Below are 27969 nucleotides of genomic sequence, written 5' to 3'. Positions count from 1 at the left end.
TGACTGAAATTGCCTGTTCCAAATCTCCAAGTGTTCCAAGTTTGCGTTTATGCAAATTCTTCTATGCAAAAAAGTTTCACTGGAATATATTGGTTCCTGGAGAAATTTTACAATTTACTGAGCTGCTACAATGTGGACTGAGGAAAAGTTGATTTTCTTCCCTTCAAGCACTCATCTAATATCTTCCTCTGAAGCGTGTATTCTATCAGCCAGAATCAAAACTTCAGGATCGGGATCAAAAGTTCCTCTGATTCCCAATTCATTATGCTCAATCTGTGACAAATTCAAGCAGTTGAACCAGGCCGTTTAAACTGTCTGGATATTGCTGCTCGTGCTGTATACACACGAGCATGTGAGTGCAAGTATTTCTAGCAAGTCTGTCCAATGTCAGCCACGTTTGGAACACTCTCGGCACGCTATTTCCTGTCATGACAGTGTTGCTATCTACTTGAATGGGAATAGACTGAAATCTCCAAAATGGTTGATCAAGATTCTGATCAAAGAACATATTTCAAATCAGCAGTAAAATCTGACAACACTGTTGATATTGAGCCGGCTGATATTGAGCCAATATCAGCCGGCTAGCCTCCCTCTATAAAACTGAACGGAGTGCTCAGTAATCAGCATTAAAGAATGGGGAGGTGATCATAAATTGTGCTTCTTTTCCTCAGATTATGCTAAACACACACACACAATTTTCCCAGCTTTTATAGCTAATGTCTTTATCTAAAAGGTGATTGGCTCTTTTACCTGTAAGGCAGGAATTCCTATCTACAGTTGTTGACCATTGGCTGCAGTTGAGCTTTCTAATTTCTACTATTCATTTTAATAGAAGTGGCCCGTCTCTGCTAAATATTCTCTGGTGCATCTTCAAATTAAAAGTGCTTCATATGTGCTAAAAGCAAATGTCTTATTCACTATACACTGTGTGTGTATATATATATATATATATATATATATATATATATATATATATATATATATATATATATATATTTGTATTTATTTTTTTATTTTACATTTTAGAATAATAGTAAAGTCATCAAAACTATGGAGTAACTTAAATGGAACTATTGGTATTATGTTGTGAGAAAACAAAATAAATCAAAAATATGTTATATTTTAGCATCTTCAAAGTAGTCACCCTTTGCCTAGATTTTTTTTATTTAGATTTGTATTATTTACTATATTCAATTGTGTTATATACCAGCATTGTATTGGCTTATCGGCTCTCTGGATATCAGCCATTAGCCATCAGCCATTAAAAAACCCATATCAGTCGACCACTACTTTTGAATGGATGGATGGAAATTCTAACAAAGTCTACACACTTACACATATCTGCAGTGATTCTGCTGAAATAACTATTATTGTGGTAGCATTGATTTCAGATTTGCAAGCCTATAAAATTCACATTGAATAATTAACCACAGTTGGTTGTTTTAAGTGTTGATCAGTAGGTGGTTTTGACCAGGGAAAAAAAATTTGGACAAGGCATTATGCTGATAGTTAAAAGTTTGGCATGCTCCGTTTTAAAACTCAGTGAGCTACCTGCGCAGACAGCATTTTAAGGCATCAAAGGCCCACTATTACAAATATTGCATTACATTAATGATACTGCTTCCAAAGATACACTGTTTTAGCCAAATTCTAAGGTGCACCAAGTTGCTGCCTTTGTAAAGTGTTCACATATGAGGTTCCATGATAGAACTTCTAAGAATCCTTAGAAGGAATCTTCTTATGTACAGTAGGCTGCAGTTTTAGAACAGAGCTAGTACTGTATGTCTGCTTCAGCAATGTCTGTAAAACACAGCAAGCAGAATTGAGCCAATATCAGCCGGCTAGCCTCCCTCTATAAAACTGAACGGAGTGCTCAGTAATCAGCATTAAAGAATGGGGAGGTGATCTAATTCATTACCTTCACTCTCTCATTGTAGGGTCCACGTCTATCATTACTTTTATAAAGTCTCTACGGCAGCAAACATGCTTACACAAACACTTATCATAGCCAGCCTTGGTCTCAGCCCATCTCCATGCTGTTTTTCAATGTGAACCCTGTTACAGGGCACAAACAGAGTGGGGATCTAGTTTTAACTGTGCCAGGCCAGAATCAATGGTTTTATAGCCATCATCCCACAGTGGGGCCTAGAGTATTTATAGGCAACCTTGCCACAGTTCTCACCTTATTCACAGATGAAAATGCACCACAGCAGTCATTATGCAAACAACTTAAACTAAACATTCTCACCCAAATCTATCAAAGAAAAATCTATCCAAAAGAATTTAGTGCACAGGTCGTATGGACTAATTATATGATACTTTTCAGGAGTTTTTACATACTTTTTGAAGCTTGAAATGTCCAGTTCCCATTAACTGTAAAAAATAATTCAGTGCATTTTTCAAAATTTCTCCTTTTGTGTACCATGGAGGAAAGCCACAAGGGGCCGTTCAGACCAAGGGTACTAAAAAAGCTAAACGAAACAGAACACAGGTGTCTTGAGATGTTTTTTAAAACCTTATATGCATTATTTTCCACTTTAAACATTATGAGATATAAAATCGATGATTAAATAAAAATAAAAAAACAGCAAGACAGAGCAACAGTTAAATACGTTCATCAAGCACATGTTTAAAACCAATGTATTGGTCACAAAAATGTGTTCGGTTTGAATGGCATGGGGGTGAGATTTTATTTTTGGGTGAACTATCCCTTTAAAAGCACTTTAAAAATCCAGGAAATAAATACAGATTCTGGTCATGACCCTCAAGCAAACACAGATCTATGATGGTAAGCTTGATAATACAACGTAAACTAAATATGTGAGTTGGCTGACTGTTTTTTGCTGACTGTATGAATCTGTTCCTCACCTGCTCTCGTCTATATTGATTTAGACTAGGCAGAAAAGTGAGTGACATTTTAGCACTCTAAATGGATGAGTATAACAGTTTGATATTCCCATATTCCAGCTAAACTGCGGTCATCTGCACAGTTTTGATTGATTGGATTAGTCTGAATGGAGACATTAGGGCAACACGTGCCTACATAAAACACGACTTGCAGAAAAAAAAGAAAGAAAAGATTTTGATAAGTGCTTCGGGTGGACTAAATAGACAGCTATCGATTTCACACTGGCCTTAAAAGAAAGTCAAAACATTAGTTTCAGTCTAATTCTGCTGCTACAGCAGAAATGGTGAAGATACACAAAGGTTGGAAAGATGCTTTACCTCTCCAAGGTATTTTCGCAAGCTAGAAACTCATCCATGATCTGACTGGGCACCAGAGATTAAATGAACGTGTGGATTCACTTATTAAAGAGCATTGTAATCCAACGTATAGTAGGTTCTTATTCCCCAGGTGATCAACAGCAAAGAAAAGGATCCTTGGCAAATAAGAGAATGTAACCTCACCACATATGTTTCAATCTGATCTCTGCTTGTATGTTTAGCACATACTCCTCCATAACATATGGCCTTGTGTATTATTTATGGAGAGAATACGTGTTTACCTTTTTTTATCAGTCAGTACCGAGTGCTTTCTTGGTGAGGAAGGGAAGGATATACTTCATATGCAGAACAGCACACCCACCTCACAAAGAATAATTGAACAGGTGATGTCAGGATGCTCGATGTGATGTCGCTGGTTAGTCCTATAAGAAACGGCTTGCAATACAACAACAATGATAATGTACTCAGCTCCCATCATCCTGTCAGCCTCTGCCCTTGTCATTTTCACAAGGAATCCAAAGATTCATAGTTACAATATAATACAACTTTATTGTCAACCGAAGTTGAAATTTGTCTTTGACCACACCCACAACATTTACAAAAAAGATTAAAACAAATACAAAAGAATTAGTAAAAAAAACTAGATAGACTAGTAAAAACATTTGCAGTAAAATTCTTACAAATGTCTGCCTTTCACCTCAGGGCTGGAGTGCCATTCCAAGGAGGGGGGGAAAGGCAGGGTGAGGGGGCATTTAAAAAAATGTATAATTCTAAATCATTACACCTGTTAGTTTGGTTGAGAATTCCAATAGCTGCAAGTAAAAAAGACCTTTTGTATATATTCTTTTCTTTTTTTGCCATAGGCATTGCGTATTGTCTCCCGGAGGACAACAAAACAAACAGTTCATACAAAGGGTGAGTAATATCTTTTAAAATACACCTAGACTTTGTATCACTTAGTAATGTACAACTCACCAATGTCTGTGGTTTGCCAATAATTTTGCTGGCTATATTAAAACTTTAGCCAGGATATGTTTATGTTTACAGCTAAGATGCCCATACAGGATGCTAAATTGAATGTAAGCACTCTCTCAACCAATGATTTGTAAGCAATCTCCATGATAATCTGGCTCAAACTAAAACCTTACCAGGAACAGACGTTGCATGCACTTTTTAGAAATGTAATTAGTGCTATCAGAAAAACTCACTTAACTATCCAAACAGATACTAAGTTATTTAAAACTATCATCAATTTCAACAGGTTGCTTATTTAACATTACTGGAGTGAGTATAACTTCTTGCCTCCTATTACTGCTACTGATTACCAATTATTTGGTTTTATTTATATTCAACACCAATGCACTATTGTTTCACCAACTCAATAAATCCACGACACAAGTCTTTTCCATTGTCTTTATGAAAAAGGTCCACCAAAGCAATGTTGTTGGCATATTTAAAAAGTTTCAAATTAGGGTTTCAAATTGAAAAAATCATTAATATTGGTGATTGGATACAGCCCTGGGGAACCCCTGTATTAACAAGGCATTCGTCTAGCATATGTCCATTATACTAAACCCTCTGCATTCGATGCAACAAAAAGTCTTTACGTGCCAATCTTATCACAGATGATTATTCATGCATTTTTAAGTTTGCTAATGCACTGCAAAAATTATTTTCGGAATTTTCTATCTTGTTTTAAAGTAAAATATCCTAATCATTAGATAAATCTACATGAGAGGAAACATTGTGGTTATATATTATAAGTAGAACAGTTAGTTCCAGTCCTCAAATCTGATTAGATGAGCGATGTCGGTCGGCAAGCAGTTTCTTTGAAGTCTTTAGGAATGTTTCTCTCTCCATGATTGCTCGTATTTCTACTACACTACAGCTGGGAAATAAAGTTAAACTAACAGCTTCAGTATTATGGGTTATCACAGCTGTGAGACGCAACAGACAAAGTGTTACATACTCAAGAGCTTACCTACCAGAGTCTCCGTGTTGAGAGGATATTGTAAACATACAACATGGTGAAGGAGAGAACGAGCCGGCTAATGCAAAATACTCAGGGAGGACCCTGCTATGATGGTTATTTTTACACAGAGAAAATAGGATGTATTTGACTAAATTTCCATTATCTTCAACAAGCTGACAAACACTATGAATACACATGAATACAGTTTAATAGCTATACTCTTCTTCTCTGCATGGAAGTCACGACAGACGCAGATAATCGCATATGCTAAATCATTCTCTCTCACTCTCAAACGCACACACACACACACACACACACACACACACACACACACACACACACACACACACACACGTTTCTCCAATAACTTTGCTACTCCACGCCATCGCTATTAGTTCTAAAGTGGCGTTTTTGAAATAGGAATGGAGGTTTGGGCGCATTGTTTTAACAAGCTGCGGCAGATCCTGATTCGGGGGGTAAGAAAGAAGTTCAATACACAAGTGCATTTTTTGTGACAGTCCTTAGTTTTTCCTATTTTTTGATTTGGTTGTTTGTTGAACTGTTGCATAAAAGCAATATCCCACTCGCAATCGTGCTGTATGGCCCTAAATCAGCATAGCTGTGATTACCTGCAGGCCATACAGCACTCTTGTTTGTGTGATATTGTTTTGAAAAGATTTGTTGTCAGAGAAAACTGAATATCTTGTATATACACAAGTATACAATTAATTCAACCACAAATAAAAATGATGTCATCTTTTACTCACCCTCATGTCATTCCAAACAAGTATGACTTTCTTTTCTTTTTTGAAGTACCCTGATGCTGGTCTTTTTTGTTCATGCAAGAATGTGAATGGTGATGAGGCTGTTATGACCCCTTTTGTGTTCCACGGCATATGGGTGTAAACAAACATGATGGTGAGTAATCTTTTTTACATGTATGCTTGAATAAAAAGATTAAATAAAATAAAAAAGATTTGTCAATGAAATGACAAAATAATTCAAGATATAATGCATTCTCTGGAAAGAAGTCTAAATATACTGTGCAATTTTGCTTCACAAGTAAATATATCTAATTTTAATCATGTTTAGCTATTTACTAGAAAAATAGACAAGCATACTAAACATTTGCAGTATAGAAGCATGGCCATTCCTTGTTTAAAGTATAACCCCCACCAACCAATGAAAAAATATTGTCAATTATGATGCAGATATTCATTTCTGTTTTGTCAGTAAATAAACATTAGACACAGTAACAATGAAGAATTTGATCTGGTGAATTGAGAACAAATTACATGGTTCTAAATGATCTTCCCTTCAGAATATGATATTGTCTTGAATTACAAATAAAGACGATCAGGGAAGGGAAACGTGCTAAAAGAAAGAAAGAAAAGCATGATGAATGGTGTGGAATGAGAAAGGCATCCAGTAGAGAAATGGTATTGATATCGCCTTCCACAGTAAGACTTGGACCTGCTTTAACAGTTCTGATGTAATTACCTTTGACATGTGTCTAAAGCATGGAGAAGTGAACATTCGCATCACTCCATGCACATTTACATGTGAAATGCACCACCATTCTTCATCAGTGTTTGTATTGGTCGAGTTTCATGTTGTTTTATAAATGGCAATGAGAGGGCTTGGACAAATAAAATGAGAAGCTGTACTAATGGTGAACGACTTTACAATGGCTCACTTTCATCTGACAATTAGAGCATCCTGTCTGCATCCGCTTTATGGCATCTCAATAATAATGAGGGGGAGGTTGCTCTGGAAAGACTGACAGGAAGGGAATTGTCTCTGTGGGGATCTGCGTGACTTGAGTGCCGATAAGCCATCATGTTTAGCAAACGAAGCAAGAAAAACGGCAAGAAATGGTTCACTCCTTCACAAATGGTCCGAGGTATAAATGTTTACCTAAATAAAAAAATAAATAAAAATGCTACAAATGATTTATAATGCATATTGTTGATTTTTGCTCTCAGTGTTTTTCAGCAAGTGCTACTTATGAAAAAAATGATGCTGCTCATGAATGAAAAATCCTCTGTCAGTCGTGCAAATCCAGACTGTAATCTAAAGAGAGCGGCGGGCAATTACAGTACTTGAGCCTGCACTACTGCCAGCCAAAAGTGCAAAACAAAATGACACCAATATCTCTGTCCGCACCTAACTGAATGGCGCTTTATTGTAGGAAGCACATGGGCTTTTGTGACTGGCAGCCATCAGTAACACGTGACAGATTACCCCTGAGAACTAGGGGAGGATTGGAACATCCTGGTTTCAAGCATGAGGAGACAGAGATAGGCTAAAAACAAGTGCTGCTGAGGTTCAAACACAGGTGGTGAGATTTTCAAATGGAAGACGTGCATCAGCAACCAATAATAGTGCAGCCATGGGATTATAGCATAAGAAAGTAGGTGTTAAGAGATGTAAAATATCTGATATTTTAAGAGATAAGAGAGGGCTGAATGGATTAGGAAAGGGTCATGATGGGTAATTTCTCATCGTAGAGCAGGGTCTGCTGTTTTGCAAGCTGCTCTCCATTTCCTGTGATCTAGAGTAACTTCCGGGTCAACTCCAATGGCACGCATGTCATCTTTAATGCAGTCCATCCATTGTTTCTTGGGACAGCCAAAGGGGTGCTAGCCGGCTGGATCAAACCTCATTGCCGGTTTTGCCACAGACACTTCCTCGCGTCGTATCACGTGCTCATACCCTCGTAGTCGCGCCTCAAGCATTTTATCCTGTATCTTATTGTAACAAGGTTCAAATGGGAAAGGAGGAGGTGGGAACCAGCTGAACAATCAAAATAATATTTAATAAAAATAAAAAAAGACACAACACAAACACATGGCAGCTGCATGTGGCTCACTCTCTCCCAAACTGTACAGTTCCGCTGCACACATCCCTCTCCTCGGCTGATTAGCCCAATTGGAGGCCGATGACTCCAAGTCACACTTATATGTATAAGTACTGTATTGCTCAATTGCCAGAAAAAAAAAAATCACTGTTTTTGTGACTTAAGAGAGGGATCCGCAACTCGGCCATAAACCGGTGTGGGATAGAGTCTGGGGAAACACTGTCTCTTCATCCTGGACCTTGCACATCAGTTAGTACACTTAAATTTGATCCGCAGAGCCTACACTACTACTCCAAGATGCTTCCAGATGAATCTTTCTACTGATCCTTATTGTCATATGTGCTGCGCCAAGGCTGTAGATACCCTGATGAACATGTTCTGGGATTGTCCCGTAAGTTTTTGTTTTGGTCAAGTGAAGCCTCTTTTTTTATCGGACGTATTGTGACTCCAAAATCACACCCTCACCTGCTCTGTTCTTTTTAAATGATGACTCTCAGCTATGTCTCTCTGTCGTATACCGCAAACTGTTTCTTGCCACTCTCACAGCGGCCAAGAAATCTATCCTTCAAGCATGGCTTACACCCACCCTAACACTATTCAACACCAACACAGTAAATGTCGCTTATATTGCTACCCATGAGAGATTGTATGCCAAACTCCAGGGAGCAAGGAGCAAAACCATTAACATATGGACATTATTGTGAACAACATGAGGACTTATACAATCTTCTAGATATTGACCCGAAACCAACCTAATTATTCATGACCGATCATGAATAGACCGATCGATTAGACTTTCAGGCAACCTAACGACTAGTCGATTTTTTAAGCAAGTACTTTTGCAGACCCCTAGAATAGTCATGTTCTACAAGATAACTACTCCATTGAATGATTCAGCATAATTGTAGTACCCTTAATTAAATCAGCTTGATATTCTCTTTTGATTTAAAAACACTCTAAACAACCTGTACTGTATATAGGGCATCAAACATTACAACTTAATAAGGACATTTGAAACACTGTGTTCCCACAAAGTAAAACAAACAGAGCATTCTTTTGAAGCTACAAGTATACATCCTAAAATCCAGTGCTTTCTATAATTACTCTTTCAAAGTTTAGAATAAACAGATCAGCCAATAACACAAGTAGTTACTGAACATCAGTCAGTCTCAGTGGAGATATACATATAGAGACTCTGTAAAATATAGGGAGAGGGGTAAATAAAGCATTGTTTAAATGCATAAATAACAAATAGTTCTTATGGTAGTGTTTAGATGCCCAGGGAATTGTGGCTGTTCATTGCTCTCTACCCTGCTGAGTAACAAGAGATCAGGGAGAGGTTATCCAGACGATTGACTGCCTTAGATCTACAAAAACAAAGACTTAAGGATCTCTGAAGTGCTGAATATCAGAAATGTGTTGTGTGGGAAAGGAACAGCACTGTGTTAAAAAAAAAAATAATAATTAACTAAGACAAAGCCTTCCCAATTAGTACATTTTGATCAAGTGTCCATGAGATTTTGATGTTTGAGAGACATTAATGAATTTATTTTTTATCTGAAAGTTATTCGATGAAATTCTCATCTCTCTGTACTCCTCTGCTGACCCTCAGTGTTTGACAGAGAAGCAGAAAAGCATCCATGCTTCAGGGCATCTGTGTGGCGTGTCAGAGCTCAATAAGGCCTGTCTATGTTTAGGGCTGGACCTGAGCAGCAGGCAGGCTCTTTAAACCACTGAAAAAGGGCTACTCTAATTGGTCTACAGACAAAAGGCATTAATTTGCATGCCAATTTCTCTGCCTCACTGTTCTCGAAAAGTATGTGTTACATGATGTGACAGCTTAATTTCATTGCATTAGGTCCATTTAAATTAGTACAATAGAAGTTTACTTAATACATATGTGTTTGGACTAGATTAATAATATTGTGGCGTTGATGTGCAATTGCTGAAACTTAAAATGTAGTATGCTTACATGTACTATTGCTAGCTAGTAGTTATCTGGAATAGATTCAATTGAGATCATTTTGATAGGAACAATCTCATTACAGTTACACAACTCAATTAAGTTTCTGCTAAACAATATATGAGTAGAGTTGACATCTTAATTTAATGTTAAGAAACCCCATTGGAACCTGTGGTGAACAATCAGTCCAGATGATATTTAGGAGCCAGTTTATGGCAGAACCCATCTCTAACTGTCAAGGCAAAGAAGAGTGGCTCCATTTTGATTGAATCATGGCAGCACCAACACAAACAAAATGGCAGGCACAGCCATCAGATAAGCAGTTCGGACAACTACCAGATATTTCAGAAAGTAAAGCCCCGGACCTTCTAACACATTGGAAAAGACTTCTCATTGGTCCATGAGTGGTTTCTTAGCAACCTCACAAACCCACCATCCTAAGGTCTGCCCAGAGACCAGAGGTGAGAAGGACCATAAAAATTCTTCAAGACCTCTTGAAGCAGCATTAAATTATTTGTTGCCTCATTAACAATGTGGCAACAGCTGCAATAATGTCACAAAGACAAATATTTACACACAAACCTTTATACCAAACATGGACACTAACTGCAACACATCCACTCACATGTTTGTTCACAGAACTGTTTATGTAAATTGCAGTTTTTCAATTAGCAAAATAGTTCAAAAACTGAACTATGGTGGTATAAATTAATGGATAAGTAATATTTCAACTTCATATTTGGTCTCTATATATTAAGAAAAATAGTATTTATGAAGAGGTTTGGTAAAGGAACAATGCATAAAACTTTAAAGCCATTGTTCTAACTATGTACTTTAAAATATGCAACTGTTCCACAAAGAGAAGGGAGGGTAAGGCACACTGTGTGGGCCCCTCTGACCTCAGCAGCCAACCAAACCCTGAAACAATAAGCGCCAAACTGAAAACTCTTCCTCATCACGAAGGTATAAAACTATCCTCCGGATGACCACACCTTTGTCCTGAGTCCCTGTCCAGAAGGTCGTTAACAGGATACACTCCTACAACGCTTCTCCGTTCTGAGTTCCTGGCTGTTCAAGTTCTGGAGCAATAACACAATAATAATCAACATTCTGAATCTCTGGCATGAGTGGTAGGAGATGTAACAAAATACAAACCATCCAACATGCTAAGTCTCCGCTTCACAGAGAGAGAGGATAACAGATCACACAACATTCTCAGTGTCCATCCGAAAAAACAGCAGAAGATCGATCAAGTACCAAGTCTCACTACAAGAGACTATTGCAATGCCAAGTTTGGAATCCCTATACCAGGGCGATAACTACAGCGACAAGGTTTAGCTCTGGCAAGCAAAACCTCTGTTCTAGTTTTTGCATCTGCGTGTTCAAGATGATGAATTTGCACCAACATAAGAGCTGTATATCTGCGTGTTCCAGATTGCAAGAACCCTCACGTTGCCTCCAGGAGATCATCAGCTCCTTCGTGTCCATGGCTGTTGAAATTGAATCCAGCTCCTTCCCCACAGTAATGTGGCTCTGAGCCCCAGTGGAAGACATAGCCGTCACCGAAGTCGTCAATCAATCAAGGAGAATGTAAATATCACTACTAAACCTCTTTCCAGAGACCATGGCATTAGTGTATACTATCAGTTTATAATTATTTAATATTCCTTAAGATTGCATAACCTGTCTATCAAATGTCTAGCAAATCATTTTTGAATTATTAGTTTCAGCAGAAATAAGATTTTTCACCTTATTAATTAGTAGAGAAACAACAATTTATCTTTAATGAGATAATAGTCATACTTTTCCATTGCTACATCCAATTCAACCACTTGCAAATCATCCCGTGCACTTTTATTTACATATTAATTTTAATTATTCCTTAATATATTAGTTCCATTTTCAAGTTTTTGTTAGTTATTCTTGTTTATCGGTTTATAAATACAATTAATTTTATTACAACTGTGTGTTACAGTTTTGATGATACAGAAGAGCTCTATAGGGTTAAGGAATCTCACAAATCCTTCAGATTATTCAGATGACCAACTTCCTCCAATTTACAACATTTTAATTTATTGAATAGACCATTTGGATTATTTTTGTTATACTGTTTAGGTGAAACTCCTTAGCTGGTGCCCCGGGGATGGAGGGGAGCGGCCGTCTGTTATTACAATCACAAAAACATACACCTTAAGTGAAGTTTGATCAAAAATCACCACATATTTTGTCTTGTGTGAGGCCCAGTTCATTTAAATTGGTGCCAGGGTGATTCTCAAAACAAACCAAAGTACACAGAAAGTTATTCCAACAAGGTATTTTTTTCAGTGTATATGTAAGCTACTCAAAGGATAGGATATAAAATATAAGACATAGTATATAGTATATTGGACGGGATAATGCAAACACTAGCGGTATTGAAACATTGCTGTTTGTTTGAGAAACCCTAGGCATTCCCCTTGCTATTTGGGATGCTCAAACAAACAGTGTAATGTTTTGACCACAACACAGACCCACAGTGTTTACACTTTTCAGTGAAGCATGTACAAATTGCTTACTTATAGTTGTCTCTGCATATTATAGTTGAAAATATTTTAACATCTAAAAACACATCATTGCCATTCATGAGTAAATATGTCATCACTGTAATACTGCTTTTCAATGAAGTAAATTCCACTAGTAGTATGTTTATCAATCTTATGTTATTAGTGTTATTTATAGGTCCACAGCCTCATCACAAAAAAATACTTTACCATCCATATCCAAGAAGAAATTATAAGAGATTTTAACTGTGCTTAGCCCTTTAATGGGTGTGAATTGAAAACCATGTGAATGAAGAGGCTTGGAGGGAGCAGAGGGCCATAAAACCATTTTCATAATTTTGAACAGAACTCTGGTGCTGTAGACAAGGCCTTCGATGGACTGCAACATTTTTATGCTCTCTATTTGGTCCAAGCCCTGTGCACATTATGTGCTGAATAATTGAATCAAGCTGTGATTTAGTTCTGATCCATTGAACAAGTGCTGAGATGTTTCATGACTAGTGCTTCTACTGGCTTTCTCTCTCTCACACACACACACACTCTTTTTTTTCCCCTCAAGTTTGCACAATACTAAAGAAAGATCTATCAAACAGATACATTTTGCTCATGATCCAGTTCAAAGCAATCTCTCATATCTCCTTTTCTCAGCAGTGACTCTTTCTCTCATTACATACTGTACCTTCAAATTGCAAATCCCATAGCAAAAAAAAGAGATCTCTAACAACTCAGTTGTTTCATTAAGCTCTTAGACAGAGCCTCTCAAACAAGGGTCTGTGAGAGAAATACTTAGGGTTTGTGAGATAGTGAAGGTACTGTGCACATAAATATGTTAGTAATTTACAAAATGTGAAAAACATTGACAGATAATTCCAAATGTTGTCTGTACTCGTGGTTTACGAGGATAATTGTTTTTGGTTACAAACTGGTAATTAGAATGGTATTATGCTATAAATGCGGTTAAGGAGAACATTTCTAGTGTCCCCATAATTCAAATTGCTTAAAAAAAAAAAACATACTAAGCGATATTATTTTCAAAATGTACAAAGACACAGTGTATGCGTGTGTGTGTGTGTGTGTGTGTGTGTGTACATGTTTATGCTACATTGTGGGGACAAAATATTCCCACAAAGATAGTAAAACCTGAGATCACCTACCTTGTGGGTCCCAGCCAGTGATCCCCACGAGGGAAATGGCTTATTAAACATACTAAACAATGTTTTTTTTATTTAATTTTTTTTATGTAAAAATGCCAAAAAGGTTTCTACGAGGGTTAGGTTTAGGGTAAGGGGATAGACATTATCATTAGCTCTGTCTAGAATCCATAAAATCCATGGAAGTCTATGGCGATTCCCCACAATGATATAAAAACAAGTTTGTGTGTGTGTGTGTGTGTGTGTGTGTGTATTTGTGTGTGATTCCCTTATATGGGGAGATTTGGTTATGTTTTGGACATTTTAATAAATACCGTGGTATAGAAAGTCAGCTTTTTATTTATTTATTTCAATGTTTCTCTACTTTGGACTCCAGGCTTGGGTAATTTAACCCTTAAATGAAAGAAAACAGTATCCTGATATGAGGACAGTTGGTTTTAAATTGATTTAAATGATGTACAGGGTACAGGCGAGCCAGCAATCTCAGTCTCATCTGGAGTATAAGGGTTCTTTCACACTGGCAGTTTAGTTCGAAACAGAGCACGGTTCACATGAAAAATCGGTAACGTGAAAACAGTCACATGCGCACCACGGTACCAAACCCGAGACTACCTGTAGGAGGTGGGTTCTACAATGGAACTGTAGCGCAATTCGATTGATTGTGAAAGCAACTCGGACTTGGGTGCGCAATCGTTCAGGAAGTAACCTGCACATGCGCTTAAGCCGATGACTATTATAGGTTATAAATACAGTGTATAATAGGAGATGACAGTGGCGATAACTTCACCTTGGACACGAGCATAAGCGTGCAGTGTAAACAAAGATGCAAATTAATTCCTTGCAATTGGCTGTCTCCTCAAAAAATACCGTTTGCAATACCGTGCGCATATATACACAGTTGTTGTTCACTCTGCTGTGCATAATGGCACCAAAATAACCCCCCAAAAAAAGAAACGTATGATGAGTCGCGTTGTGTTCACCATGCGTGTTTGTGATGATGTAAGATGAACGCAAATGGACCTGGGTTCGATAGAATCAAGTGAGTGTGAAACCAGACCAACGCTGCAGGGGGCACCGGGAACAATCGCACTCAGAATCGGACCGCAGCAAACGTGCCCAGTGTGAAAGCCCCCTAAAAGAAGATCTCAACATATGTTTCAAACTATCCTCAAATTTGCCAAGATACCAAAGTCTGCAATCAAAAGTCAGAGGTTTCACTATGAACTCAAACATTTCTAATCAAATTCGACCCATAATTCTATTATCTATTCTATTAATGCTAACCATATTAACTGTATCGCTCTATATTCTTTCTGTACATCAACAATTGTCTCATTTATGTCTATTTTTATTTCTACTAAGGAATTGTTGGATAAACCTCTGAGACCAAGTTATTACATCAATGAAACATCTCCATTATGTCTCCTGATTTATGAAAGAGCAACCTCTAAGCAAAAAAAATATATATATAAACTCATGGCATTACATAGCATTACAACAAGTGCCTGCACTAATTATAAGACGTATTTTTAGGTATCCTCAGCAAAGACTCAGATGGACCTCTTTTGCCAGAAATCAAATCCGTAATTGGGCACTCACCACTGAGATGAAACTTCTGTGCCAGTTATCTCCAGAACATCATAATCCTCTTCCAAATGAAAGTCAGAGAAGACCAGGGCGATGGTGTCACCTGGCTCAGCCAGCACAGTCCAGGTGCAGTCTGCATTGTTGTTGTACTCCAGCGGGTAGTTTGGACTAGTGATGACACCACTCTGACCCCGCAGTGTGCCGCCACATCCATCGTCCGCTGTGAAGAGGTCACATACAAATACAAAGATAAATAACATGTACAGTTTAAGAAATAATTTCACCCAACATGAGAATGTATAAGTAAATAAAGACATGTTGGTTTGTTTATCTATCTATCTAGCTATTTTATTGCTACAGAAGTCTTTGAGTATAGTTACATGGAAGCTTTCCTAGTGTTTTGTTTCCAAAAGACCTGACACATATCCTCCTCACAGATCATAAGTGCAAAAGGGGAGGAGGGGAGTTCCAGTGTGTGTGTGAAGTGAAGATCAGAGCAGCGGGGGAGGGATGTGAGACTGGGCTTTTCAAACCTGCAGTAAAACACATTTAGTTCATCAGCCATTAGTTGACTCTCTACTGTGTGAGGGGGAGGTGTCTTGTACTTGATGATGCTTTTTAGGCCTTCCACACAGATGCAGGATCGTTGGCTGAAAACTGTTTTTTCAGCTTTTCAGTGTAGCTTTTTTTAGCCACTCTGATTTCCTTAGTTACAAATTCTGTAAGCATTCTCTTTGGCATAATGAAGCTGTCTGAATCTTCCTGTAAACCATGGTTTATCATTATAGGCCACTGATGTAAGACATTGTAACATGGATGTAATTAAATGAGATAAATGTAAAAATCTATTAATAATTTGTACTTGTGATATGTTATTGTCCTTAAAAACGTGCTAAGGAGACAATTATAAAATCAACAGGCACTTATTGGCTGCTGTGATAATCGAGTCACCTGGCTGCCCCAATGTACCTTAGTGAATCAAATGCAATCTCTCGCTCTCTCTCTCTTTAGCCTTGATGCTCAGTCTCACTGCCTGAGAGCGAGTCCATGAGGTGAGGAAAAAGAGCCAAGCCAATTAAGGGTGAAGGCAAAGCAACAGAACCACTGACTTCCCTCACAATAAAAAAAAAAAAAAGAGAAAGAAATCAAAAACTTTTGACACAGAAAAGTTGAGTCTAGCCCCCTACTCACAAAAAATCTAAAGGCTAAAAGTAGCTCCAAACTCAGAAATTTTGGAACAAGTCTTAAAAGTGATGGGCGTGTCACTCCTAATTTTTGGACTCATTCATTTTTCATCTAAGAGTAATACATGGAGCATTTTAATGCTAAAAGTAACTACTAAACACGAAACAATTTAATCACAAACGATCTTAAGCATGGCTGCTGTTATCAATCCCTGTTGCAATTGAGTGAATGTATTCATAATGACTTTGACCTTTTACAAATTGCGAGGGTGCTTAAACTATTGTAAACTTAGTTAGGGATGCAATTACACTGTAAAATAAAACCTTTGAAATTAAAAAAAATAATTGCTATTATTTAGATCAAGTATAAATGAAAAGACTGAATATGAATAAACTGAGGTAACAATTGCAGGTTACAATTTTTTTAGTATACCGTACAAACTGAAACAACCCAATTACACCACAGATTTTGAGCGATATTTTAAAAGAACATAGCCTACTATTTGGGGTGAAGGATTATGAACTTCATGTAGCCAATTAGTATAATTATTATAAATTAATTTAGTAATTTAGGCTACATCAATTTATAGTGATTTTTATTTATTGTTGTTTTAAAAATATGATTACAATTACAAAGACCCCAAATATCCAATTACCTGTGGAAGATGTTTGTCCCTTAAAGGCTGTGATATCTGGTCTGAACTAGAGTACACCATTATAATGTTTCTAAGGAAATGCCATAATTGATGTGGAAACATTTCTACGTCCCATGCTTTCTTTTGGGCTCTAACGTTGAAGCCACCTCCAAATTTGCCTTTAAAGTTCATTCATTATTTTTTCTCTTATTTATGTGTTTCCATATAAGTTGAGCTAGAAGCAACCAACTTCCTTTGTCTTTTTTTTTTGGTGTGGGTTATGTATTATCCATAGCTCTTTTATGCTTGTAGTGCCTGTAAAAGCCTGTTAATAAATAAATAAATAACTTCCTAAATACACTTCCTGTAGACTGTCTTGAATGAATTTTCAACAAATAGCAGTTCCATCTCAACCAAACCCATTGGGCGACTGAAGAGTCTTTATGGAAGGTCAACTCCACCTTACTCTTGCCTTATGATAGTTCCTTACTAAAACTTTCTCTTAGCAGTTTTGTGAATGGGTATTAAACAAAAACTCTTAGCTATAAACTCTTTGGAGAACTCCTAGGTGGTAAAATAAAAATATTTACAAATAGGGGCCATGACCTCCTTTTTCAAAAAGTCCATCCCCCATTACCACCCGAAAAGGCACCGTCTCTCGCATGACACAAAGAGTAAAAAAAAAAATTATTATTCTGAGATTCCACAGGAAGTCTGGGAATTCAACATCTGAGGCAAATTGCACCATACAATACAGAAACTAGAGATGCACAACTGCTAATTTTCACTAGTAGACTAGTCGTCCAGGAAAGAAGTGTGCTAGTTGACTAGTCGGTGGCGGGTCAATGTTTACCTTATGTAAAGGACTCAACATCAGCCATGCATCATCATTGGTTTTTGCTGTTTCTGACAAGTACTACGCGGTGTAAACTGTGTGAGTGAAGTGTGATTTAACTTTGAAGATACGGACGAGAACATAAGCATGTATATCTCCATTGCAAAATTAATGTCCCACTAGCTTTTAGTTTATGTCAGACTTTGGATGACACTTGATTCGTATCAGGTCAGTTAAAAATTATTTTCGGTTGTACGAGTTCACAATCAGACATCATACCATCTCCGATGTCCGCATATCGGTTCACTCATAAAGTGCTTTAAAAACACAAAGCACTCCAGGTTAAATTTATTTTCACTTTCCTGTAATACCAAATGTATTTGGCTGGTCCTGTTTATTTCACAAAAAAATTGTCTAATTGTCACACTTTTATTCTCAAGTGAATATTTCTGATGGAAGCTTTATTTTTGAAAGTTGCTTTCTGTAAGGACATTAGAAAGCAGATATCAAAAAGAGAACAAAAAAAAGAGGCTAACTTTTCAAGTAGTTTTTGCAGGATTCACACTCAATTTTGTGGGTTTGCAATGCTTAACATCCACCCACTGCTTTTTTGTCTACAATGTTTCACTATACAAAGGTAAATAAAAACAAGACTTAAGTATTTCCCAATCATGTTCCTAGAGGCTCCCCAACACTACATTCTGAATGTCTCCCTTATCTGGCACACCTGTTTTCGGTATTCAAGCACTCAACTAATGAACTGATCTACTGAGTTGAATAGATTAGGGACTCATCCAATGTGAAGTATTGAGGAGCCTACAGAAATAATGTTGGAAAACACTTCCCTAACTGAAACCAAAGAAGTCTTTGAGCTGTTTATAATAGTAAAGGTTCAATCACCTCAGTGTGTGTTTCTGTCAAGATCACATGCAGTATGCATATATACATATGCACAAGAAAGACAGCAGGCCTTTTATCACACTTAAGAAAGCAGAATATAAAGACAACCATGCCCTGAAAACCCTCCAGTCTGATAGCTGAAGAAGAATTCTGGGTGCATGCCAAGTGGATATATGTTGCCTTCCAGGCAAGTAAAGGAGCAAAGAGCCTCAGCGAGCGAGTGCGTGACTCATAATGATAACCAGGAGGCTCTCAGGAGTAAAGGAAGGATTTAAGGGAGGAAAGAGGGAGAGATAGATAAAAAGAGTGATGGGAGATTTGTTTAGGGGGTGTTTGAATGTGTGTGTGCATGTGCATGTGCATGTGTGTGTGTACAAGAGAGAGGAAGAGGAGACAACATGAGAGAAACTGAGTCATCACACCTACCTAGCAGGCAAAATTGTATCTCTCCGACCAAATAAATAGTATCTCTGTCAGTGTGAGTGCAAAGTATGTGAATATGCTTCACACAGTTGAAGAATCTCACTGTCACCAATGGGTAATGAGTTCCTCTCTGACAGGCCAGCATGGGATTCATTAGCGGTGACTGGGTAATCGCATGATTTCTTTTCTGTGAGTGGAGAACGGAGCGGAGGACCTGGGACCTATCAGTCTTCTGTGGGATCTGTCACTCATATAATTCCCCAGAGAGACACAGAGCATATGTGAGGAGAAGCCTCTGAGAGCTCTCGAAACAGAGGCATGGAAAGCAGAATGAAGGGAGGACTCGGAGGGAGGACAGGCCATTGGTTTTCCAGCCAAGATTTTCCTTCACATTTCAGGAAAACATGCCTATCTCTGGTTGTTTGGTCTTAGAGAGACTTTGTGACTTCATGTTTGAAATGATAATATCTGAATGGCTTTTTGAAAAATGATTTAGTATTTATCTAAATAAAAAGTACAAAATGAAAAGCAGATTGCATCATCTGAAGGAAATGTCAGTGCTCACAAGGCACCAAAGGGTTTTTGGTTCTGTGTAAATGAAATGCACATCTGAAATTTTGCCATTACCATGACAATTGTCACACATCTTGTTTTCAGTCAGCTACATGCATGAATCAACATATAGGGCCCTATTTTAAGAGTGCTAGCACTAAGTGCAGAGCTATAAGTAATATATACAGTATCTCAAAAAAGTGAGTACACCCCTCACTTTTTTGTAAATATTTGATTATATCTTTTCATGTGACAACACTGAAGAAATTACACTTTGCTACAATGTAAAGTAGTGAGTGTACAGCTTGTATAACAGTGTAAATTTGCTGTCCCCTCAAAATAACTCAACACACAGCCATTCATGTCTAAACCTCTGGCAACAAAAGCGAGTACAACCCTAAGTGAAAATATCCAAATTGGGCCCAATTAGCCATTTTCCCTCCCCAGTGTCATGTGACTCGTGAGTGTTACAAGGTCTCAGGTGTGAATGGGGAGCAGGTGTGTTAAATTTACTGTCATCACTCTCACACTCCCTCATACTGGTCACTTGAAGTTCAACATGGCACCTCATGGCAAAGAACTCACTGAGGATCTGAAAAAAATAATTGTTGCTCTACATAAAGATGGCCTAGGCTATAAGAAGATTGCCAAGACCCTGACACTGAGCTGCAGCACAGTGGCCAAGACCATACAGCGGTTTAACAGGACAGGTTCCACTCAGAACAGGCATCACCATGGTCAACCAAGAAGTTGAGTGCACATGCTCAGCGTCATATCCAGAGGTTGTCTTTGGGAAATAGACGTATGAGTGCTGCCAGCATTGCTGCAGAGGTTGAAGGGGTGGGGTGTCAGCCTGTCAGTGCTCAGACCATACGCCGCACACTGCATCATATTGGTCCGCATATCTGTCGTCCCAGAAGGAAGCCTCTTCTAAAAATGATGCACAAGAAAGCCCGCAAACAGTTTGCTGCAGACAAGCAGACTAAGGACATGGATTACTGGGACCATGTCCATTGGTCTGATGAGACCAAGGTAAACTTATTTGGTTCAGAAGGTGTCAAGCGTGTGTGGCGGAAACCAGGTGAGGAGCACAATGACAAGTGTGTCTTGCCTATAGTCAAGCATGGTGGTGGGAGTGTCATGGTCTGGGGCTGCATGAGTGCTGCCAGCACTTGGGAGCTACAGTTCATTGAGGGAACCATGAATGCCAACATGTACTGTGACATACTGAAGCAGAGCATGATACCCTCCCTTCGGAGACTCGCACGCAGGGCAGAATTCCAGCATGATAACGACCCCAAACACACCTCCAAGACAATCACTACCTTGCTAAAGAAGCAGAGGGTGAAGGTGATGGACTGGCCAAGCATGTCTCCAGACCTAAACCCTATTGAGCATCTGTGGGGCATCCTCAAATGGAAGGTGGAGGAGCACACGGTCTCTAACATCCACCAGCTCCGTGATGTCATCATGGAGGAGTGGAAGAGGGCTCTAGTGGCAACCTGTGAAGCTCTGGTGACCTCCATGCCCAAGAGGGTTAAAGCAGTGCTGGAAAATAATGGTGGCCAAACAAAATATTGACACTTTGGGCCCAATTTGTACATTTTTACTTAGGGTTGTACTAACTTTTGTTGCCAGAGGTTTAGACATTAATGGCTGTGTGTTGAGTTATTTTGAGGGGACAGCAAATTTACACTGTTATACAAGCTGTACACTCACTACTTTACATTGCAGCAAAGTGTCATTTCTTCAATGTTGTCACATGAAAAGATATAATCAAATATTTACAAAAATTATATATATATATATATATATATATATATATATATATATATATATATATATATATATATATATATATATATATATTTATTAACACACCATGCTAAAACTTTAGAGTACCATATAAACACCATGGCACATGAATATGGTGCCATGGTATTGATCAAAGTAACAGGAAATCACCATCTGATACCATCATAACATGTCATTGCCACAGTACTTTTTGTATGTCCTCCCTGTTAACAACATTTTATTTTAAATAAATTACGTCAATTAATGAGCTAATGCAGCTTTTTGAACAGACCAAGAAAGTCATGTTTATTTCCACATGACTTTTCTATAAGCTTGGATAAATGTATTATGCGTGATGCATAAAGATCTAAACACCCTACAAAATATGCTCTGCTTGTGTTACATGTCGTTCTGCACTGCCTTCCTGGAGCTCTGCGGCTGCCATGGTAACACAGCAGAGAGTGGTGTGCATCAGAACCCTGAGACCTGAGAGCACAGCTCTGATAAAGGAGGAGGAAAAAGAATAAGCTAAGAAAAGGATTTTTGGGGAAGACAAGCTCAAATCCACTCTGTGAGATTTTGACTTTTCTCTTTTCTTCCTTCTGGGAAAATCATTCTGTTCAATGTGCCACTGAAAAGGATGGCATGTCAGCAGCCCACCATTTTGAATGCAGAAAAATGCATGTATTCCCACTGTGAGAGTAAATGAGAAAGAGGAGTTTAAGAGGTGCATGAAGATACAGACAGTGTGGGGAGTAAATGGGATACTGGTGTGGCTTGGAGGCCAGGGATCTGAATCTATATTTTAATTTGGGGATCTTTTTAGTAATATATGCACTTATGTACATTCTATAGGAAACATCAAATAGGGCATATTGGAGTCTGTACAATTTGTTTGAAAGAACAGGCCTGGAAGATGTGTACTAATGAGGAGAGAGAATCAAGCTGGCTTCTGGAGCTTTCTGGCTTGAAATACTGTGATTCCTTTAAAGAAATGGCCCAACCCCTGCCACCTCCTGGCCACCCACAATCACAGGCTGAGAAGAGGCTGTATGCTGTCAGCTTCCAAGGCCTTTGATTTGCTATTTTCTGTACATGTGTAGAGAGCAGAACTCTGTTTGGTTTCGGTCACAAGATGAATTAATCTGAAAAGCCATTCAAATAAACTTGAATGCCAGAGACAGGAAGTAGACAGAGATGGTGGGAAGAAAATAAATAAGGCATGACAGATGACAGAGGATAAAGGTAAGTACTTATATATGTTCAGAGGATATTGGACTTAGAACCTTCCAAAAAAATCAATAAAAGTTTAGGCCAAATTACTTATGTAATATATTTCTTTTTAAAGCATTAAAGGTTTTGTTCTCCCAAAAATGGAAATGATGTCAATTATTACTCTTCTTTCTTCCGTTAAACACAAAAGGAAAATTAAATAGATAAAATAATTCACCTTTTCCCCTGCCATTTAATTAAAGTGAATAGTACTTTAATGAAACCGGGTGGGATTTATTCATTTAATTATTTTTTGCGTTCCCTCGCAATAGTTTGCATTCTGTTCGCATCTCTCCACCAACAGCCGGTGTTTGTAGAGCATAATGCACTACGTCTGTCGGCGCATGATACAGGTAGATGCTGCACACTGGTTGTTGGTGAGGGGAGTCCCCTGTTCAGTATGTAAAGCGCTTTGAGTGTAATGTCAGAAAAGCACTATATAAATATTACATTCATTTAATTCATTCCCTTGCAATAGTTTTGTGTTTGCATACTGAGTGTCATGACAACACAAAGCAGCTCTGATGCAGCATTTCATTTTTGCAGAACCAAAGTGAAAAACCTGAACATACCCAACATTTTAAAACGATTATTTTGCAACTTTGCAGGTAGTGGCATTTCCTTCATGAAATGCTAAATCAAACTGTTTAATTCTGCATGCAAGAAAATCATAATTGGGTTTTCCTGTAAATGTTTTACTGGTTAAGTAAGGATGAGTGAAAAGGGATTCAGAAAATAGGGATGGTGGATTTGTGGTTCTACTAAACACCTGGTACAAGAAGGCCTGGTTGAGGGAAAGGGCATCATTTTGAAGATTGGATAGGTCTTGCAAACATGAGACCGGATAATGGGAAAAAGGAGGAAGAAAGGAAGGATAGTGGGGCTTCGGTATCGGCAGAAGGGGGTCTTCTACACGAACTAACAGAACGGCTCACATTACTCCCATCTTATTTAATCTTCACTGGCTTCCAGTAAAATATAGAATTGAGTTCAAAATTTTAGTCTTAACTTTTAGAGCACTACATGGACAGACCCCACAATATATCGCCGACATGCTGACCTCATATTCTTCCGGCCGCACTCTTCGTTCTTCAGGTCAAAACCTCCTGATGGTCCCCAAAACACGCCTTAAAACTCGGGGAGAGCGCTCATTTTTTGCAGTAGCTCCTAAACTGTGGAATGCCCTGCCCTCGTCGTTGCGCATAGCCGTTTCCGTTGACTCATTTAAAAAACAGCTAAAGACAGTACTTTTTAGACAAGCTTTCAGTTGACTGGGCTATGTTATTTGTATGTTTTATGTTTTATTTTATTTCTGTATGATGTGTCTAAATTGTTATTATTTTGTTAAACTTGCTATGTGTAATGATTACCCTGTCTTGTCTCTCTGTTGCCCCCTTGTTTTCTATCTTGTCACTTTTCACTTCTTAAGTTTTCACTTTAGTCCCTTATTTAATTCCATAGTCCACCCTGTCTCGTTTCACTGTTGCCCTCTCGTTTTCCATCTTGTTGTCACTTTAGTCCTTTATTTGATTCCACAACCCTCTGTTAGCGTTCGTATTCACTGTTCATTGTTTACACCTGCCCTGGTTAATTTGCCTTTGGTTTCTGTTTATCACCTTGTTACCTTGTTTGAGTTCTGTTCTTTCATTGGCCACCTTTCCCACGTTTGTCTATTTATACCCGTGTCTTTGTGCTGTCTTTGTCGATCGTTGTTTGATGTCAACCTGGTGTGTGATTCTCCCTCGAATGCCCTCTTTGTTCATCTCGTGTTTAGTTTATACTTTTGTGTTTCCTTTCCCCATCGTGGGCTGTTCCTTTGTGTTTTTCCTGTGCTGTTCATTTAATAAAGTTTGAACTGCGTTTGGATCCGTACCTCCTCGTCTGCCTCATTGCTCAAAGCGTAACAGAACGATCGACCACAATGGATCCAGCAGTTTTTCAGGCAAATTACGATCTGCTCAGCCTGAAGCAAGGGGACCGACCTATTGAAGACCACATTCACGACTTCCTGGCTCTGGCAAACGTCTCTGACTTTCCAAATTACTCTCTCGTGGTCTTCTTCCGAGGCAACCTGAATGATGGGCTGAAGGAGCAGCTGCCACCGGCTACGCAGCGACTGGGCGCTTGACGCGTTCGTTGAAGAGACCCTACAGATCTGCGGTTCTCATCTAACTGTGGACATCATCGAGGAGAACCCCGTGGCGCCTCCCGCAGAATTGACCCTCCATTACGCCCGTGGTTCGTCCTTTCGCGCCGGTCAACGAGCCAGCCGGTCCTCCTCGTCTGCCGGAGAAGGAGGAGAAGACGGGCTTCCGCCTCCGGCCCACGCATGTCACGGTGAGCGAGCTAGAGCCCACGCATGTCACGGTGAGCGAGCTAGAGCCCACGCATGTCACGGTGAGCGAGCTAGAGCCCACGCATGTCACGGTGAGCGAGCTAGAGCCCACGCATGTCACCGTGAGCGAGCTAGAGCCCATGCATGTCACCGTGAGCGAGCCCGAATCCTCGCCAACCACGGTAACCCAGCCAGAGCCTGTAGCCTCAGACGTCAATGAGCCAGTGCCGCAAGCCTCAAACGTCAATGAGCCAGTGCCGCAAGCCTCAAACGTCAAAGAGCCAGTGCCACAAGCCTCAAGCGTCAATGAGCCAGTGCCGCAAGCCTCAAGCGTCAATGAGCCAGTGCCGCAAGCCTCAAGCCAGCGCCTGCAGCCTCGACCGTCCCTGAGCCAGCGCCTGCAGCCTCGACCGTCCCTGAGCCAGCGCCTGCAGCCTCGACCGTCCCTGAGCCAGCGCCTGTAGCCTCGACCGTCCCTGAGCCAGGGCCTGTAGCCTCGACCGTCCCTGAGCCAGCGCCTGTAGCCTCGACCGTCCCTGAGCCAGCCTGTAGCCTCGACCGTCCCTGAGCCAGCCTGTAGCCTCGACCGTCCCTGAGCCAGCGCCGTGGCCCGATCGTCCAGAGCCAGTGCCCAAAGCCCGACCATCCCTGAGCAGGTGCCAGTAGCCACGACCGTCCAAGAGCCAGTGCCAGTAGCCTTGACCGTCCAAGAGCCAGTGCCAGTAGCCATGACCGTCCAAGAGCCAGTGCCAGTGCCAATGGTCGTGACCGTCCAAGAGCCAGCGCCTCTCGAGCCTTCCAGGGCTCCTCCTCCCGAGCTTTCCAGAGCTCAGCCATCCGAGTTTCCGAGCTTTCCAGAGCTCAGCCATCCGAGTTTCCGAGCTTTCCAGAGCTCAGCCATCCGAGTTTCGAGCTTTCCAGAGCTCAGCCATCCGAGTTTCGAGCTTTCCAGAGCTCAGCCATCCGAGTTTCGAGCTTTCCAGAGCTCAGCCATCCGAGTTTCCGAGCTTTCCAGAGCTCAGCCATCCGAGTTTCGAGGCTTTCCAGAGCTCCGCCTCCCGAGCTTTCCAGAGCTCCGCCTCCCGAGCCTTCCAGAGCTCCGCCTCTCGAGTCTTCCAGGACTCCGTCTCTCGAACCTACCAGGGGTCCGCCCCTCAAGCCTCTCGAGCCTCCCAGGGCTCCACCTCCTGAACCTCTCGAGCCTACCAGGGCTCCGCCCCCTAAGCCTCCTACGGCTCCACCCCCAGAGCCTCTCGAGCCTCCTGCAACTCCGCCTACGGGGCCTCCTACGGCTCCGCCTCCAGAGCCTCCGATTGCTCCGCCTCTCGATCCACTCAAGCCTCTGACGGTTCCGCCCCCAGAGCCTCTTGAGCCTCCTACAGCTCCGCCTCTCGAGCCTTCCAGGGCTCCGCCCCTCAAGCCTCTCGAGCCTTCCAGGGCTCCGCCCCTCAAGCCTCTCGGGCCTTCGAGACTCCGCCTCTCAAGCCTCTCGGGCCTTCCGGAGCTCCGCCTCTCGAGCCTCCCAGGGTTCCGCCTCTCAAGCCTCTCGAGCCTCCCAGGGCTCCGCCTCTCAAGCCTCTCGAACCTCCCAGGGCTCCGCCTCTCAAGCCTCCCAGGGCTCCGCCCCTCAAGCCCCTCGAGCCTCCCAGGGCTCCGCCTCTCAAGCCTCTCGAGCCTCCCAGGGCTCCGCCCCTCAAGCCCCTCGAGCCTCCCAGGGCTCCGCCCCTCAAGCCCCTCGAGCCTCCCAGGGCTCCGCCTCTCGAGCCTTCCAGGGCTCCGCCCCTCAAGCCTCTCGAGCCTTCCAGGGCTCCGCCCCTCAAGCCTCTCGAGCCTTCCAGGGCTCCGCCTCTCGAGCCTTCCAGGGCTCCGCCCCTCAAGCCTCTCGAGCCTTCCAGGGCTCCGCCCCTCAAGCCTCTCGAGCCTTCCAGGGCTCCGCCTCTCAAGCCCCTCGAGCTTCCCAGGGCTCTACCCTTCAAGCCTCTCGAGCCATCCACGGCTCTGCCTTCCGAGCCTCCTCCAGAGCCTCCTATGGCTCCGCCTCCAGAGCCTCCAGCGGCTCAGTCTCCTGAGCCTTCCTTGGCCCCGTCTCCTGTGCCTTCCTCAGCTCCGTCCCCGGAGCCTTCCAGGCCTCCGCCTCAAGAACTGTCTACGGCGCCACCGCCCTCAGCTCCGCCTCCTGAGCCTCCCTCTGCTCCGCCTCCTGAGCTTTCCAGGGCTTCGCCCCCCGAGCCTCCTACGGCTCCGCCTCCAGAGCCTCCAGAGCCTTCTAGGGCTCCGCCTCTAGAACCTCCTTCGGCTCCGCCTCCTGAGCCTCCCTCAGCTCCGCCTTCTGAGCCTTCTACGCCATCGCCTCCCCGGCTCCACCTCCCGAGCCTCCCTCGGCTCCGCCTCCAGCCTTCCACGGGCCGCCTCCCAAGCCTTCTACGGCTCTGCCCACAGGGTACACCATGGCTCTGCCTGCCTCTGCTCCGCCCCCAGGGTCTCCTGCGGCCCTGCCTATGCCTCCTGCTGGCGCCGCCACCCAAGTCTTCGACTGCCCCGCCTCAGAGGTCCTCCTTGGCTCCGCCTCACGTGGCTCCGCCAGCTCCCCAGTGGCCACACCTCCCAGGTCCCCTGAACCGGCCATTGGCCCACGACCACCTCCCAGGCCACCGAGCTGGCCTCTGTCCTGTGGCCTCCTCCCAGGCCTCCTGACCCGGTCCCTGTCTTGTGGCCTCCTCCCAGGGCTTCTGACCCTGTTC

At 41.3% G+C, this 27969-nt stretch overlaps 1 protein-coding gene across 1 annotated transcript in view; it reads right to left on the bottom strand.

Annotated features, from left to right (window-relative positions):
- Positions 1 to 27969, bottom strand: part of LOC127620393 (CUB and sushi domain-containing protein 2-like) — a 441823-nt gene that overhangs the window by 274251 nt on the left and 139603 nt on the right. The window contains exon 7 of the mRNA XM_052093618.1: positions 15311 to 15518. Coding sequence (XP_051949578.1) covers positions 15311 to 15518 — 208 coding nt within the window. The remainder of the gene's footprint in view (positions 1 to 15310; positions 15519 to 27969) is intronic.

This window comes from Xyrauchen texanus, chromosome 26 (assembly GCF_025860055.1).
Source record: "Xyrauchen texanus isolate HMW12.3.18 chromosome 26, RBS_HiC_50CHRs, whole genome shotgun sequence".
Classification (NCBI taxonomy): domain Eukaryota; kingdom Metazoa; phylum Chordata; class Actinopteri; order Cypriniformes; family Catostomidae; genus Xyrauchen; species Xyrauchen texanus.
This window is presented reverse-complemented; position numbering and strand designations above follow the sequence as displayed.